The sequence below is a fragment of the Micropterus dolomieu genome, linkage group LG22 (genome assembly GCF_021292245.1).
Source record: "Micropterus dolomieu isolate WLL.071019.BEF.003 ecotype Adirondacks linkage group LG22, ASM2129224v1, whole genome shotgun sequence".
Lineage (NCBI taxonomy): Eukaryota > Metazoa > Chordata > Actinopteri > Centrarchiformes > Centrarchidae > Micropterus > Micropterus dolomieu.
Window position 1 is genome coordinate 7579062 of NC_060171.1, and position 17586 is coordinate 7596647.

The window sequence follows — 17586 nt, forward strand, 5'->3', positions numbered from 1 at the left end:
TTTCAAAATGTCCTCACATTATAAACAAATCCTTTGAATTCCCTTCAAGAAACATTTATTTGGCCAACAGCTTCACTTTCCACCAAATTTAATTGAATGTTGTTAACATTTATCATTAGACATCCTACCTATTAACATACAAGCAAACTGGAACAAAAACATAACCTCCTTGACCGTGTGAAAATTAGAATTGGTCTATATTAAATGCAACCAACATTTTAAGATGCTAATATGCTCATACTTACATCCACGTCACTTTCTGCAACCTTGACAGGTTTCCCTGACTCCTTCAGCATCTGACTTCCAGCTACCTAAAGATTGCCAAACAAACATTTCCAGATGTTAGTTGTACAGTGAAACCATGTACCATGGTGCAATGGTGCTGAAATAAAGGAGATACAGAGCACATAGACAAGCTACAAACTACAGTATTACGAGGCTGAGACAGACTATCTGTGACACATTCTCTTCACCTCGTGTACATGACAATATGAGTGAGTTTTGGAACACAAAATCAGCTCTTGCCATGAAGATCACAATGGCTATGGAGAGTTTGAACCCCTGCACAAATTGTCTTATCCATAAAACATCTGTACACAATGTCCCCTCAAAAAAGTTGCAGTATTTTTTGTGAAGAGGAAAATATTTGTTTTAGGAACACACCATGGACTGCCTCAGTTCAGGTGCTCACTGTGAGTTTTACTGGGGTTACCGACAGGGTTCTACGGTGCTAGAATAACCTCCTGAAACACTAGAAAAACTAAAATAGAGCACGTGCAAATTTAACAATGAGAAAATCTAATTTCACTGATCTTCACAGCTCTTTTGGAAATATTAGTTCAGAACTAATGTGCTCCTTTTTGGAAAAAAGTAAAGACATAACACAGTAGAGCCCTGTGTTATTGTCAAGGAGGTGCAGCGTTTCAGAGACGATGGTAGAAGCAGCTGGCTTTTCAACCACCGGGCCACAGCCACAACACATGCACTGCCGAGCCATCCCATGCCCACTTTTCAACAGCATCGTCAACATCACCACATAGGAGGGGAGTGGATAGGTCAAAGATCACGTGGAGATAAGACATTTGATGCCATTCAAGCCGTGAATGCGGTGCTGTAAGCGATGGGATGGTCTTTCTAGAACAGAGACTCTAGACTCTAAACACGTAAACACACACACCCACATACAGACTATACACATGCATCCCTACTCTGAACACTGTAGAAACATGCACAAGCATAAATGCACACACACACACACAATCACAGACACACTACATACAGCATTATATCTGTTTTTATAGGACAAATACTGGATACAGACATACACGCACACATACAGCTTACGTTCATTAGAGGCCTGAGAGGCCCAGCAGTGCAGTGCAGTAGTAAACTGTGAACTGCGAGGATCAGGGGCTCTAGAGCTCTGATCTGGGAGTCAAAATCACAAAGACACAGAGCCGCAGTCACAAAATGGCGGCTGCTTTCGTGAGTTGCTCCTAAAACCACACAAGATTTCAAAGACGGGGGGTATTTTGTCTCACACCGATGCCTGAACATCTCTGTTCGTAGCTGTGACACTCGGTTCAACAGTTCAACATGGGCCAGTGAATCGGTTGTCAGTAAGAAACACCTAGTGTGTTAGTTTGAGCTAGGCACATCTCAAATCAGAAAAGGCCCAGCAGAAACAGAAATTAGAAAATATATTAACTTAAAATTAAAGCAGAAGGTTAAGTTTAAAATAACAGGAATCAGGGGAGGAACTCTGTTCATCTCTATATCTCACCTTTAGGTCCAGATACTCCAAGTCCTTCTTCAGCTGCATATAGGTGTCATCAACCTAGAGGGCGACAAACATGTGAGTGTGGATTATTAATTTGTGTCAGTAGGAATTAAATAATTCACTATCTGAATCATTTGAGTCTAAAGAAGCTTCACTGACAATTCATCTAGTAGCGTGTAGTGACATCTGTGTGTGGTGTGAACTGTGTCTGTGCCAACATGCATCACAACCGACACTCACACATACAGTACAAATTCATTCATTTATCTTCCCGGGGATGCTCCTACTGTAACAAACAAAACACCAGCATCCATTAGAAGCAGCAGATCTTGAAACATTGCTGAATTCAGCTTTAATTCAGCTCACATCACTCAACAACAAAACAAACTGAAGTACGGTTGAAAATGAAAGATTCATAAATCAGAAGACCAAACTGACGGACACATCCACAGTCAGCCGGTTAGCCAAAGCATGGGATGGCTTTGTGGACTTACAAAAGTTAGCAGCACAACATGCTATGGACAGTGTCACTAGAAGCAAGAGATGTGAACTGACCAGCCAAGAACAGCAGATGGAAAAAGAGGCAGATGGTTCTGTAACGGTGAGGCCAGCGCTCACAGATTAACCATGCCTGATGTCACACCACTAAAGCACGGGAGCTTTTGGGTAGAGGTTGCCACTGATATACTGAGACTTTACTATTGATGAACATGCTGTTGTTTTAACTTTTGTGTTTTGGTTAGTCTTCATTTATCCTGGAACAGGTTATTTTACATGTATTTACAGTTGTGTACTACCAAGTACAGGATCAACTGGGTGTTACAGGTCTGGAATTTTGAAGTGTTGCTAATTTGAGCACACAGGCACTAGCAGCTGGATGATCAGGGTAGACAAAACACAGTGATAAACAAATATGTCACTTAAAAGTTAAAGTGGAGGAACTTAACTATTTTAACATCGCTTACAGCATCGTCTGTACTTCACAACCTGATTTGGCAGCAGCACAAGAGGCCATGCCAAGAGGTTAAACATCATTAGGATTCATCTTCTAAGGACTAAGATTGCCCCCTTCCAATTTAATTTAAATCCAGAGGGTTTGTGAGGGTATGCTTAAAATGATTAGAATCAATCATCTCTGAACGAGGAATGTCAAAAAATTAAATAATTCATAGAAAGCCATCGAAATTGTTAGACCAAATGTTGGCTAGACAGATAGACAGACCAAATTGACCAACAAAGCCATCCAATAACAATGAATAATGGACAAAAATAATTACATTTCTTGATGATTACGTTTGAAAGTTTAAATTATATGTTCCACGTATGAAATAAACGAAAATAACAAGAAACTAACTATGGTAGATCTGACGCAGCCCTGCAATATTTTTAATGGCAACCTCTAGCAGACCATGGTAAAATGAGGGGCAGGCAGGCAGGCGTGCCGCGGGGAGCCCCACCTGGGTGTTGCAAGGGCCCAGGGGAGCCGAGAGCCCCACATGTCCGAGGTGGGACACAGGAGAAGGGCCGGAGCTGAGGATGGGGCTGGTGCTAGTGGTGGTAGTAGTGAGGAAGTGGTGGAAGGAATCTTTGGGACCATTGAGCCGCTGCAGTTTGGCTAACGTGTGCTGACGTGCGGAGGCCATCTTGGCCTGATGCCGGCGCAGCTGAATGAGGAACAGGGTGAGCTCCTCGGGCTGTCAGGCACCACAGGACATTAAATCTGGCATCAAAACTGACCACACCATACTTCAGTGAAACTTCTATTGTATGTAATGTAAATTTAGGAGGAATAATGGTGAAACAAAAGGCAAAACTCACAGCAACACACTGTACATGATAGGCAGTGTCTCCCAAATGTTCCACTACAGCCATTTGGCTCGTGCCGACAAAAGGCTAATCAAGATTTGGTAACAATATCTGTTAACATTTTGCTGTAACGGGGAATGAATGCACTTCTGGTAACTGATTTCTTTAGTGTCTGGCGAACACACTGTAAAAAACATATTACTGAACTCTGGAAGCAGACTGTGCAAGGGAATTACACATCACTTCCAATACAGACCTCTTAAGCCTTCAAAGGTTAAGGTTTCTGCTCCAAGTTCCAAATAGTGAAAAAAAACAAGCACTCAATATAATTAAACCCATGCCTAAAGTAATGTTTGTTAAAATATTAATATAATATATACACTGAAGTGTATTTAGTTAATATTTATAAGACGTACCGTTTTGCCATGAAGGCTAGGTGCACTGACTGTGTGTGTGATGTAGCCAGAAGGAGGCATTGACCGTCTCTCGAGAGTAGTGGCCTGACAACATATAAACAACACATTTTATATACACTGCTTGGACTTTAGAAAATAATGTTAAAAAAATCGAATTATGGACAATGTGTGGTTTAGCAATTAAAGAACAAAAATGACACATAATAATCAAAGTACTGAGGAATCTGCTATCATAAGTCCACATCACCAAAGGCTACAATTTTTGTTTTACATGACCTCAAATAAAAATACTGTATTTTCTATTATCTCAGGGCAAAAATATGTTACTTGTGATTTGAGGGAGAGTGGGCATATTTGTGTTTTTTTCACTCAAGTTCAAAAAAATATGCAAATACTAATGGAGCTGCTAATTTTCATCAGTTGCATAAATGTGACAAATGTATTTACATATACATAATAATAATTCAGTATAGTATATTGTATATTATATAGTGTTTATACATTTCAAATATAGTTTACAGTACATGGTTTCTTTGCTGATACCGCTGAGGTAATTTATTAGACAGAATGCCTTAAGGATATGTCTGTCATTGTACCCAAAGGCACTAAAACAATTATTCTGTTCAGTGGAGCACAGTTCCAACATGCACCCCACACTGTCAGAATGACTGACATTGTTCTGGATGAGAAACTATTCTGTTTGATATTTTGTACTTGACAGTGAAAAAGAAAACATGCAGTGACAACAGGAAATAATCTGTTGTCATCCATGCCATTGAATCGAATATGTCTTTTTGATTTACTGCTGAAACATGTATTACCTATGACAGTTTCTGGATTAAAGAGCAGAGGACCACGATCCACCCGGCCTGATCAACTGAACCAGACTCCACGGCAGGTTTGGCGATCGCTCAGTGGAGAGGAAAGAGAGCCGGGATAGGAGCCATGTTGGCCCAGCTTTGACTTAGGCTGCTCCTAAAAGTCCGGTCTGGACAATATGGGACTTGGCCAAGCAACGGAAATCAAAAACTGTTGTGCCTACATCTTTACAGAGACCTGCCCCATCAACATCATGGATCATCAGCAGTTGGTCGGTGTTCCGAGCTGTCAGCGCAAGACTCCAGCAAGATGAGAGGAGGCAGACTCTGTATTTTACATCGATGATGCTTGGTGCTCAAACACAGTCAAGATGGACACTGCTTCCCAAATGTCAGACTTTTTTTTGTGAACATGAAACCATTTTATCATATTGTTTTCACGTTTTCCAAGGAAAACACTCCATTGGAGGGCAAAAAAGACGTTATTTTCCGCTGCCTGCCTGCCTGCTTTTGCGTTGCCAAAATGCTGGATGATTGTTGTGCTTTCGGATGCACTAATCAAGGAGGAGACAGGCCTGGGCTGGGTTAGGTGAGGGATTCCCCACAAGGTAAACCTAAACGTCACCACAGTCGAGCGGCAGCAGGGACCTGGTGGTTTTTAATGGTAGAAATGCGGAAGCGGATGCTGTAACGTTATATGGATCGGAAGTGCCCAACACTTGCAGTTTGTGTTCATATCTTTCTTTTTCTTAAGCTGAGGGGTGATCCAAATAAAATTCAACTGCTTTTGCAGCGTCTCTACGGGGGAGTCGCAGTGTGAGCTGCTATGTTGGTCTGTTGTGTAGCCTATTGTTTTGTTTTATTTTATTTATTTTAAATGTTACTGTATCTTAATACACATTTAATTATTTAAGTTCTGAGTGTGTAGCATGAAGGGACTACAAACTTTTATTTCTTTATACAAACTTGTGTATAATGATAAATAAAAAACCATGTAACCTTTTAACCTTGATCAACAAAATACACATACATGCAACCATTACATTACCTAGCCTCCATTCATTCCACAGCCTTTCTTCTATAACTCTCTTTTTCTCTTTTCTTGTATTATTACTTGCTTAAATGTTCTGGGAATATCTATCAGTTTACTGTAATTGTTGTTGCCTAGGATAAGATTGTGAGCTAAATGGCTAAAATGTAAATATGATGCCAAATACACCAGCCTTGTCTGCTTACATCCAAATTACATCTCACTTGCCCATTGAAATTGTAGTGTTGTGTATGGGCAATTCTGTGCACAGTACGTATAAGAGAATACTAAAATGCTGTGTCCAGAGAAAGCTGGAGCAATATTAGATTTCTTTCATCTCTTGCACCTTTGGTATGAAGCATTACAGACCGTGCCTGGATTGTAAAACTGTATTATAGCATTCTTATAATGAAAATGTAAGTTTTGTTTCAGTTAGTTACCTTGCACCATTCAACAAACATGCAAGATAGCTGTTCTGCTTGTGTCAGACATTATTTTACCTTGAGCAGCTGAGATTTGGTCCTGCGGGGGGAAACAGCAAAGGGTATGTCCACCACTGATCTATCACCCACGGGCCTGACTGTCACCCGTTCAGCCGGCGTGTGCGGCCTGCGTGTGGGCGACAGGGTTCGGCTGGTGCCGGGTGGAGGCCCTGGTGGAGGGATGTCTGCAGATGAAGGTGGTACCGACACACACCGGGCCGGTCGTTCGGATCTAGATGCTGAGGAGGAGGGAGGCACAGTGGATGGAGGGCGTGGACCAAATGGGTACTCTGGAGCCGGAGTGTAGAGTGGTGCTGTGGGGCTGCCGTGACGGAACTGGTGGCGCTGCTGCCACTCGTATAGCTGCCAGACGGTGTTTGACCCTGGGCCAGCCTGCTCAGGGGTGAGGCGGAAGTGGCTGAGACGGTCCTGGGCATACTTGTACTCACCAAGTCGCGCGGTCAGGGGGCTCTGGCGAGGAGTCTTTGGCAGGGTCTGGTATGCGTCAATAGAGGTGAACTTGTGCTGGGTTGGTGGTGTGCGACGAGGGAGGGTGTTGTCTCTGGATGGGGGGCTGTTGAGTAGTAACAAAAGGATGTTTTTTTATTCAGAATATCTATAGATTTCAGAGAGGAAAACTTTAAGACTCATTTAATCTTACTTTGAATTTTATTTAATGATTAAGTAAGAAATTAAGCAATCTCATTTCTAGAGCTATAAATTGACTCTCAATCAAGTAAATTATTTGTTCATATTATTTATTAGCGATAACAAGTTAAAAGAATTTCAATTTCTGAGTTCAGAAATAAAGCATTGTATTCACGTTCATGTTAGGTCTGCAAGCAAAGGTCACAAGAAGGAACTCTAAAATGTACTTATACACTACATACTGTAGCCCAAGGATTGTTTGCTGTGGTTGCCCTGATGTTGTGGTAATCTACCTGTGTGCTGCATAGCTAGTTCAAAATCATGCTACAAAAATGTACTCTAAATATAAAGTACAGAAATAAAACATTTTAAAGAATATGTTTTTAACCATGTGTAGTTATATACAATAAAACAAATAATTATTTGTTTTTTTATTTTCACAAAATACATATGACAGTGGCCTACCCTTTTTGCTCAGCCTTCTGCACTTGGACCCACTGCTCCACTTGCTCCAGAGCACTTCTCCTCTGCACCTGTTTGTGAGTCACAGCAGAGGGCGGAGCTGGGGCCCTCTGGTATGTCCCAGCCGCAATCCCATTGGGCTCCAGGATGGGGCTAGGCGTAGAGACGAGGCCATTCCTCGTGCAAACACTGGATGGCAGTGTCGAGGCAGCCCGTGATGGTGCCCGGGATGGAACCCTGGACACGGGTGCTGAGGCAGACATGTGGTCTGGCTGTGGGATTACAGAGGGTGCAGGGTTGGAGGGGAGAGAAGTGTGTGTGTCCATCTCCAGGGCTGTACTTCCTATGGGGTGCTTCAACAAGGTGGTGGCAGGAGATTCTTTGTGGAAGCTGCAGTGTTCGTCTGAGTCGTGGTGTATGGGCTCCAGGAGAACTTCGTGGATTATGGGTCTTGTGGTCTCAGAGTCTGGGGTCTTGGTCTTATGATGGTTTAGGTGGTTTGTCTGCGGGACAGCATGCTGCTGAAACAAGTTCAACTTCTCTAACTTGTCAGATGGTCTGTGGAGAGTAGAGATTACATGAAACACTGTTATATAATAAATAATAATAATTTTATTCCTCAGAGTGAAAGGAGGGAAAGAAAAAGTGCAGAGTAGTCTGGAAAAGTAGGTGGGGAAGGTGAGTAGACAAATCAGGCACACCTGTGAGCTGGAGGAAGGGGAAAAACTAACAAAAGCGGCATGGAGGAGAACAGAAAGAGGAGTGAGAGTGGCTAAAGGAGCAGGTAACTAAAAGTCTTAATCCAGTTTCTTGTTTTTGTTGAACCTACAGAAGGTCAAGATAAGTCTCCTTTCCTACCAGGCGTCTCATATTCTCCTGCCTTAGTATAAATGTGCATTAACTTTTCTTTAACCCTCAAGCAAATTCAAATTCAATCTATTTGTGCACTGCCCTTTACCCTGCTCATTGCCTCCCTGGACAGAAGCCAATGAGACCCCTCCCACTTTTAAGTGAACTTAACTACATTCATTCTGGTTCAAAAGGACATACCAACTGTTTCCCACTTGAACTTAATATTCACACTCACAAAGATTATCTGGAGTCCTTATTTAATGTAAGGGACTGTGATTAACGGACATTTGATTTTCAAATTAGCACACTGGATTACAATGTGGCTTCTGTTGATTTAATGGACATTTAATAGGCATTATAGTACTAACAAATTGGACTAATGGACTGAACAAAGCATTTGTGAGTGAAATACTTTGTGGTTGATCAATAACCATTATTTGATTTGATTGCTTTGAGTTTATTTGGATTATTTGTTTTCATTAAAAATGATTCAACTGGTGATGAAGCTGAATGGATGGATTGTGTTTTCTTTTTATCCTGTTGTGTTCTTTTGTAGCAAGGGTAAAAAGCTAAATGGATTATCTCTTGTGAGAAGTTCCCCCAGAACACACAGAACAACCCATGACATCTCCCACAACCCCACCCGCATTCATAACAAACTGTTAAAATGGTAGAGTGTTTTAAATATCTTGCTATCATGCTAGACAATAACCTGAGTTTTGACCAACACACCACGGACATCCATAAAAGCTATCAACAGAGACTCTCTGCCATCCGCAAACTTATAGCACTCTCTGCTACTGCTGTACAGGAGCATGGTCCAACACCGTTCTCCTAGGCTGTTCCCCCGTTTCTCTAAATATAGTATCTGGAACCAATAGAAACAAACTCAGATGGATGCAGATACAGGTCCCTGGCCTGGAAACGGGTCCCCTACAGTACAAGTTTTGTGCCTTCAGCCATAGCATCCTTAAAATGAATCTCCCCACCGGTAACTGTTATGTGTGCTGTGTTTGCCTTATGCTTACTGTATGTATGTTTGCTTGTGAAGCCATGTTCAGACTGTGAAGACAAATCTCCCCTGCTGACAATAAAGACCATCAATCCATCTATCTATCTATCTCTGACAGGTTTTTTGACACTTACTTTGAATATTTGTATAAACCTATGCCACAAGAAAACAGTTATCTTGATCAATTCTACTTCATTTGATCACTTCTGATATCCCATGGATCTCGTGTTCCACCATTTCATCTTTATTCTGTTGTGTTCTGTTGTGCTGATCTGAAGTTGAACTAGAAAACTGTCACATAAAATACAAACTTTTAGCCTCATCACAACTTTAAGGAGATGGCTGAATAAACCATACAGCCCATTTTAAAGCTACTGTAGTCTTGTGGGATTTCCCCTTGCAAAAACAAATAAACTGAAAATGAAAGAGTACGAGCTGCGGGTGTCTGAGGCTGCCAGTGAATGATAGGACGTATTTGATCTGTGCCACCTCCCCTTGTCAACACATAAATAAAACATGGCAAAAGCGGCAGCTTGTTCAAAAATAGCATTTCACAACATCAGAATATACTCTTTGAAACGCTCATATGTTATAGCTCCAGCAATGACACAGATTTGTTACAGCTGTAAACAGAAAAGTGGGATGTTTATTCAGGAATCAGTGTCATCTATAGTGAGCAAGTAAGTCCTTACGAGATATAACAACTAGAGCTATCACATTACAGTACATTATCAAATGCTGTTATGTCACACAATTGATTAGCACATACAATGTTTTATGGATTGCACAATATGCTTGGCACAGAAGATGGACTGACAGAAGATGAACATTTTACGGTAATCAGTGTTTTAGTTCTCTGTATCGTCTATATTTGACTGAATTACACATATGGACTCTGTTGAGTCCACTAGCGATTCTTAGCGAAAATCCCAATTAGGGATGGGACAATAATCAACTTTATATCTCAAAAAAAGTGTTAATTTTAAGTAATAAAAATACTGGTTAGAAACACAAGGGGGGGCTCATGGCGTAAGGTGGATAAATCAATGTTGTGTCAGTATTAAAAGAAAAAAGTAATGATATGAAAATGATTGAATGAAGTTATTTTTATGAAACATTAGCAGCCTGAATCTACTCATATACTCTCTAATATGTTGCTGGTATTCTACAGCTGCCTGGTTTTGGACAATGAATGCTTATAAGGTATGTGTTTAATTAGTTCAATGAGATGTTCTTTGTGTGTGTAGCCCTACCTGATGAGTCTGTCGGCGTGGTTCTGCATCAGTGTAGCCTGGTTCATGGCCCTCAGCCAGGTGTTCATGTCCTCCTGGGTGTCAGCGCTGAAGTAATACGTCCGCATCCCAGTGTGTTCCGCCTGCGAGCCAATCACAGAGCTCTGCATGTAAATGTACGAGCGCATACCAGTGTGGCTAGCCTGAAGGGAAAGAGAAGAGGCTAGGTCAGTGTCGGGTTCAGACAGACAGAAATCCGTCGCAAGACAGTGCGTACATCAGCCTCAGCTTTGGGCAAAGAGACAGGGAGATATCATGCTGTCCAACAAGAGAAACAACATCAAGGGCCACATAAGCATTGACCAATACACAGAGAGCAACTGAAGTAACCACACAATAGAAATACAGAGACAAAAATGCCAGCCAGTTACAACCAACAAAGCCACAACTTTTGACCAACGAGAGGAAAGATTCTTCAGTACAATGGAAAATAGAAAATATGTGCGTCACACAGAGTCTCCTCACAAACCTGTTTTTTCCTGTTATTACAGCTTAGAAACCTACTAAGAAAATTTAAAGGGTTAAACAGCAGTTTATAAACAAACAGCAACGATATAATAGTGTTTCATTTATGCTTGCTATATTTTTCAACAGTTTGGCTCACAAAATTAGGAAGTAACATCAATTACAGTTGTATGGTATGAGAAAAATAATCTCTGCAAGAAGGCAGTGTGAAATGCAAGCCTGATTAGATTCCACACCATGACATGGTAATTGTACTCTTGGATTTGGATTGCCGAGCTCATGACAGGAATATTCAAATTCAAGACGGATATTTCTTTGTATGCACAGAAAAAAAGCTATTACTCAGGTGTGACAATCAAGAGCACATCGGCACCATTTCATCACTGGGCAGGATTTAATGACGCAGTGTGTAAAATAATGTTTAATATCTGTACTATACTAAAGAGAAAATTTAAAGTGGGATATCGCAGAACCATTTCAAGCAGAGCCAAAAACAGGCAAGACAAATACTCAATAATACTATAGGTCTAATAATATAAACTGTAGTCTTTGCACCAGTAGAAGAAGCTATGTAACAGGTTACTCACACATTATCTTGTCTTACTGAGTGATGTTTAACTGCATACTATATAGCAATATTAGGATTTTATCAGTTTTGCTATTTTAAAGCCTGCTTTAAGTCCTCTGTAATACATCACCAATCTGTGTTCGTTGTATTCCAATACTTAATTTATGTTTTAAAGTTACTTAACGTACTTATCCATTTATTGTGTTAACAATGGATACAATCATAGTGACAAACTATGATTTTATAACTATAGATATTATTACTTTGGTTTTATAGCCAGCAGACACGGATCAACCTGATCAACCTCGTTTGCAGCTGTATCAGGTGACCAGAAAGACTAACTCCTTGTCTAGTAAATGTGTAAATTAGTAACTGTTTGATGACACGTTCACTTTACCACTTTATAAGGTGATAATAGTTCAATGTTGTGTTTAGGGCTTACAAGTGACAATCAATTAATGCAGCTTTCACTGATTATTTACAACAACAATTTCCCACATTTCCCAGAGTGCCTTTCTCTTTATCCCAGTAAACACATGAGAAGTAGTTATATTCAAAAGTTTATTCTGTTTGTATAGGTGGAGAGAGCAGTATTACTAGCAATAGCGCAGTAACTGCAGGAAAGGAGGAGAGTTGAAGAATAGTGTGAGCTGTTTTTTTCCCTCAAAATTCAACATGTTTCTGGCTACACTGCATTTTGGTCTACTGAGACTATCATCAGTAGAGAAGTAGGTATCTCTATTTCTCCTACTATGGATATCTGCCTGAAAGTTTGTTGAACTTTGCGAGTCCAGAGAGAAGCCTTGAGAAGCTGACACAGAGACTATCACTGTTTGATAAATCATATAGTCAGAAAATATTCCTGCTACTGAACTTGTTTTTAGCTGTGCTGAAAATATCTCAACAGGATGTCACTGATATTATAATTGGCTAGCTATCCACCAGGATAATACAACACACCATCAAACAGCAGAACTGGCCAATAAATTCAAGGAACAGTACATCACTACATCAATAGCTGTTTTTTAATTAACACCATCTAAATGTTTTGTATCCTTGATAATGATGCCCTTGCTATGGAAGTGGGGTTATTAGGGGCCCTTTTAACGTGAGAGGCACTCCATTGAGCACGGCAGAACTTTATAAATGTCCTACTTTTCCCTTTCCTTCCTTCCTTCATTCAGTGTGGTTGTTGGGATTTGGAAGACAAATGAGAGAACCCACTCAACAACAGATGCATGCAAATGAAAAGCAATTAAACATTAAATCTTCCCTATCCTAATTCATTCACTGAATAATGAATGCAGGATAATAAGTGTATGTGGAGTGTTGGGGTGGGATCCACTGCGGCTGCAACACCATCATTCCACTGCGATTTCTTTATTTGGTTTATATTTTGATAAAATCAGTGCAATTCCTCAGCAATTCGGCTTCTTGTCTGCATCAGCATGACAGTCAGAAACACACAAAACACCACATCCACTTGTGTAGTGTAATGTAAACACTAAACAAGTTCATGAATAATACAAACACAGACTGTCACCGCTGCTGTTCTATCTCTGTTACTATAAACTCTGAATAAACCCTAGCACACAGATGCAGACATGTACACAAACAAACATAAATGCTCCCATTCCTACATCCCTCCCAGGTTCCCTAACAGCTTACTAAGTCACCTCCCTCCTGAAAGCACTGCCGTCTGGCTGCTTAAACAAGCTCATCTCAGTGGCTGCTGCTGTGCACTGATAAAACGTCTTAAAATATAATTTCCTCACTCACTGTGCTTCAGTATCTACTTGACCCTGATCCTGGTATGTATTTTAAGATCTGTGTGTTGATTGCACCACTCACTTGATTTGTCCAAGTCCAGATAATCTTGTGCACTAGCTCTTTGGTGGTGCCCAGTTAGATGCATGTCTGCACTAAGTAACTATTACTGATTCTGTTTGGAGGTGAGCAGAGCTTGATAATGTCCACAGCAATGGTTTTTATTGTTTAAGATTATTCTAATGTGGCGACTGATGGTAAAATATTACATTTAGTGCCTTTAAATGAGTGCAATTCCACCTAATGTACAGTGGGTTTCAAGGCTACAGTCGTGCTGATTTTAGTTTCTAAAAGCGAGTTCACATTATTTTCCTGACATGCCAGGTATTTATTCCACATTAGATGTACTGATTGAGCAGAAACATGCAATAATTAATGAATGTGATATTTGGTTTTCAATCATGTACAGGGCTATGCAGGTTTGCATTATAACCAAACACTACGGCAGCAGATTCCACTGATTACTTTATGTATTGTAATACTACCAACACTGTAACTACTGTGAAATCTGTAATCACTGTGTAAAACTGCATTTAAAACCTTTATTAGTAAAAAGATACCTAATTAAAGCCATCATACCTTGCAAATAATATGCGTAAATATGCTAATATACCTCAAACTTGGTACAATACACACTGCAAACAATAAGTTGCTCTATCTGTGGGAGAAACTGACTAGTTTCATCTATTATTTCTCATTTAGGTAGGTAGGTAGCATGGTTTATTGTCACAATATCACAAGTTATATGAGTGAAATTGTGTTCTGTAACTCCCGTCTGTTACATAGCAGAAAATATTACATTAATACAGAATCAATTATAAAAAATAAAAATAAAATAAAAAAGGGAAAAAGAAATAAACTATAATTAGTGGACAAGTTCTGAGAATGAATTAGAGATTTAGATTTAAAAATCCCAATAAACTGACACCCCATTTTAGCTCTACTGGTTAAAGCTACAACCCAGAAAAGTCATAACTGCGTAATTAAGATGACATGTTTCCAAACCCTGTATTTGACAGAAGCCAGAGAACACAGTTGGGTCGGGAGAATACTGCAAACCTGACAACACAGGCCATACTACATGCATGTATTATGTCTGCATTATCCAGTGTTTGTAAACTGCATTGTTCTTCTTTGTGCTCATGGAGTCATGTTGTGTGCTGTGTGTATCTGCTCACTTAATTCAGCTGGAGTAATGTTTGGTTAAAATGAAAGTCTGCAGACACTTTGACCCTACCCAGAGGAAACAACAGATGTAGAGCATACACATGGCTCAGTCAGCCTATCACTGTCAGGCACGGAGATGTGTTTAGATACATTAGAGGACATAAAACAGGCGGGGAAACTAGTTAGCAACCTCTGAAAAACACCCTAAAAATCTTGACGAAAGGAATAAGAGCATCCTCAGGAAGCAGCTGTCAAAACATGCCTGCTCACTCACCATCAGCTCTGTGTCAGACAGCCTCTAACAGCTACAATGGTACAGGCTTCTTGATGAGAGACAGAGGACTGCTCTGCTAGTCAGATGTTTAGGCACGTGCAGAGATATTGTCATGCATATGCAGTGAACATACACACAGTACAGAGATACACACATCTGTACTGCACTATGTTGAATAAACTGAATTCAAACCCATAATCTTAAACACAGAAACTTTAACCAAAGACTAAACCTACCTCTAATTTTACACTAATTCTAAATCCGATTCCTATAGTGTATTGGAGTGACTGGCTGAAAATTTCTTCACATTGAAGATAATGTCACATCTATGCGAACTATACCAGGCCATATACATGTTTAAAAGGCCTGTCAATTTCAATCTAATGTCACAAGCTATGATTTTTCCCTATGTTAGTTACATCAGAACACACAGACACACACACAATAGTGACAAATTCAACACACACCACCGGTGGTCTAAAATAACATTAGGAGACTCTGCCTCTCTTTAGCAGGAATGCTGAGTGGGTCATTCAGCTCCGAGTGCGTGACCGACACACCTACGCACCATATCCATTCTCAGCTAAGCCTTTTTTCTCCTCTTGGTGGTCTGTGTCTGTGTGGGAGTTGGTGGCAGTTTTAAGGGTGTTCCTGATTATTTGTTTTCTCCTCTACATTGTTTAATGATGCTTTATGGAAAAATATAAAAAGTCCCACTTGCCATTTCTTTCTGCCCTCTGTTTCACCGCGACTAGCCCTCATGGCTTCCTTCCTCTCCACCTATCGCTTATTTTCCAGCCCTAATCACTTCCTTCCCTTTCTGCGTTCTCTCTCCTTCAGCCTCTCTTTTCTGCAAAATGAAAAATATCACTCACTTCTTGCACTCAGAAGGACTTACAATAGTGTCGGCTCTTTTCCTGTGGACAGCCCCTGACAAACACACACAGTCTTTGTCCTGGCGCTATTTAAAGAGTCATTGTGCTCATGAAGATAAGCCTCAGCAGCCAGAGTGCCACAAAGCTTCTGATAAGGTACAATCTCCTAAATTTGCAACTGTAGAAATTGAAATTATACTGAAAAACACCCAAATGGAGTCTACAGTGCTGGTGTCTCTATTTTAAATTGTCCTGCTTTTAGAAAAAAAATCAGTGTTTCTACTCTCTCATTGTGAAAAAGATAAAATATAACATGTTTCTGTACTTCAAAGTTCCTGTTGCAACATCTGCTTTGGATAAATCAACATTTGAGTCACCGTGAGGTTGCACAGCCTGCATCTACAGTGAAAGTATCTCCTACAGCAAACATTATTTTTCCGCTCTTCTTTTCTGGAAGGTGGTGAGGTGATGTGATGCAAGTTCCAAATAACAAAGTGAAGTTTTTCTCCACACCATCGGAAAACTGCATGCTGGTACAGTAGTGTGACAGATGGAGAAGACAGCAAGAGCAGCACATAGATGAACGATAAGCCCCACACCAGATAAGCCAAATACAAAGATTCATATTACGATAACGAGGATGGGGTGAGGGACAGAGAGGAGGAGGGGGAAAAAGACAGAGGGGGAATTAAATAAGACAAAGTACACTGAAAGAAAAAACAACACCAACACTTCAGGCACAAGGACATGTTATTCTCAAAACATGCATCAAAAACCAGCATAGGAATATACAAGGCCGCTGTATATTCTGTCATGTTTGGACCAAAAAAGCCACACCAACGGTAGACAACAAGGATATATAGCGTTTACATCTCGCAAAGTGAGAGCACATGAGAGGGTAGAGTACCTATTTATGGGAGGACTGTCACTGGACGACTCGACACACTCACAAGGAGGGAGGGAAGTCCCACTCGGGCAGCCAACCAATTGGAACAAGAGAGGGAAGAGGATTTGGTGAAAAGGGGAAGAGGGTAGAGGGTGGGAGGTTGTCGAAGCTTGAAGGTTTACTTTGTGGGGTCATGATGTGTATAGGTTGATTTGGTAGTCAACGGGTGCAGCATTCATACACTCAAACACCATTATATAATACCCAACCCATCAGGCTTGCTCGGGTTGCTAATGGTTCCTGCTGGTGTGGGTTACAGACAGCATAGCAGCATTTTTAATGATTTCATATATGAGTTTGTTTAAACCTGCTTTGACTACCAGATTGTCAGCGTTTACTGCAGAAGGGCATTTATTACTCTCAAGCAGATGGGTTACTTTTCTGTGGTAGAAACTTGGGTTTTAGTTTATCTCAGACATTCACGGCCCTCTCTGGCTAAAAGTCTGTTTACCTCTGCCAGCACCCTGCATCACTTAGGGGCATAATTGGTCATCAGAAGTGTGAGGCATAACCCTAACACTAGTGATGTCACTTTGTACTGACCACACCCTGGAATACACTTCTACATCACTGCAGCAAGGTGAGAAGGGGAGGTCAGCAAAAACAAGATTTTAAAAGGTTGAAACTAAATAAAACAGAAGAGAAGAGAGGCGTACACACTTCATAAAGCAACAGCCATAATTCACATTCCTGACCATGATGCAAGTATAATATTGTTGATCTTTATTACCTAATAAAATTTAACAGGAACTCTGTGAATGTGAAATAGTGAATTGCATTATTTTTTCCTCTTCATTCCCTCATTGCCAGGCTTAAGATGTCTCAAAATCATATATTTTAGACTTCACCATGCAATTACATTTAAT

The 17586-nt window shown here is 40.5% G+C and overlaps 1 protein-coding gene across 5 annotated transcripts in view; it reads right to left on the reverse strand.

Moving 5' to 3' along the window:
• LOC123961276 (pleckstrin homology domain-containing family A member 7-like) overlaps nucleotides 1-17586 on the reverse strand; it is a 150499-nt gene that overhangs the window by 12494 nt on the left and 120419 nt on the right. For 3 of the 5 annotated variants that reach the window (XM_046036518.1, XM_046036521.1, XM_046036520.1), the window contains 7 exons: nucleotides 10560-10741; nucleotides 7446-8000; nucleotides 6351-6906; nucleotides 4003-4086; nucleotides 3238-3474; nucleotides 1784-1837; nucleotides 246-311 (listed from right to left, as the gene is read on the reverse strand). In XM_046036518.1, the coding sequence (XP_045892474.1) occupies nucleotides 246-311; nucleotides 1784-1837; nucleotides 3238-3474; nucleotides 4003-4086; nucleotides 6351-6906; nucleotides 7446-8000; nucleotides 10560-10741 (1734 nt within the window). The remainder of the gene's footprint in view (nucleotides 1-245; nucleotides 312-1783; nucleotides 1838-3237; nucleotides 3475-4002; nucleotides 4087-6350; nucleotides 6907-7445; nucleotides 8001-10559; nucleotides 10742-17586) is intronic. The other 2 variants (XM_046036522.1, XM_046036523.1) reach the window with 2 other exon arrangements.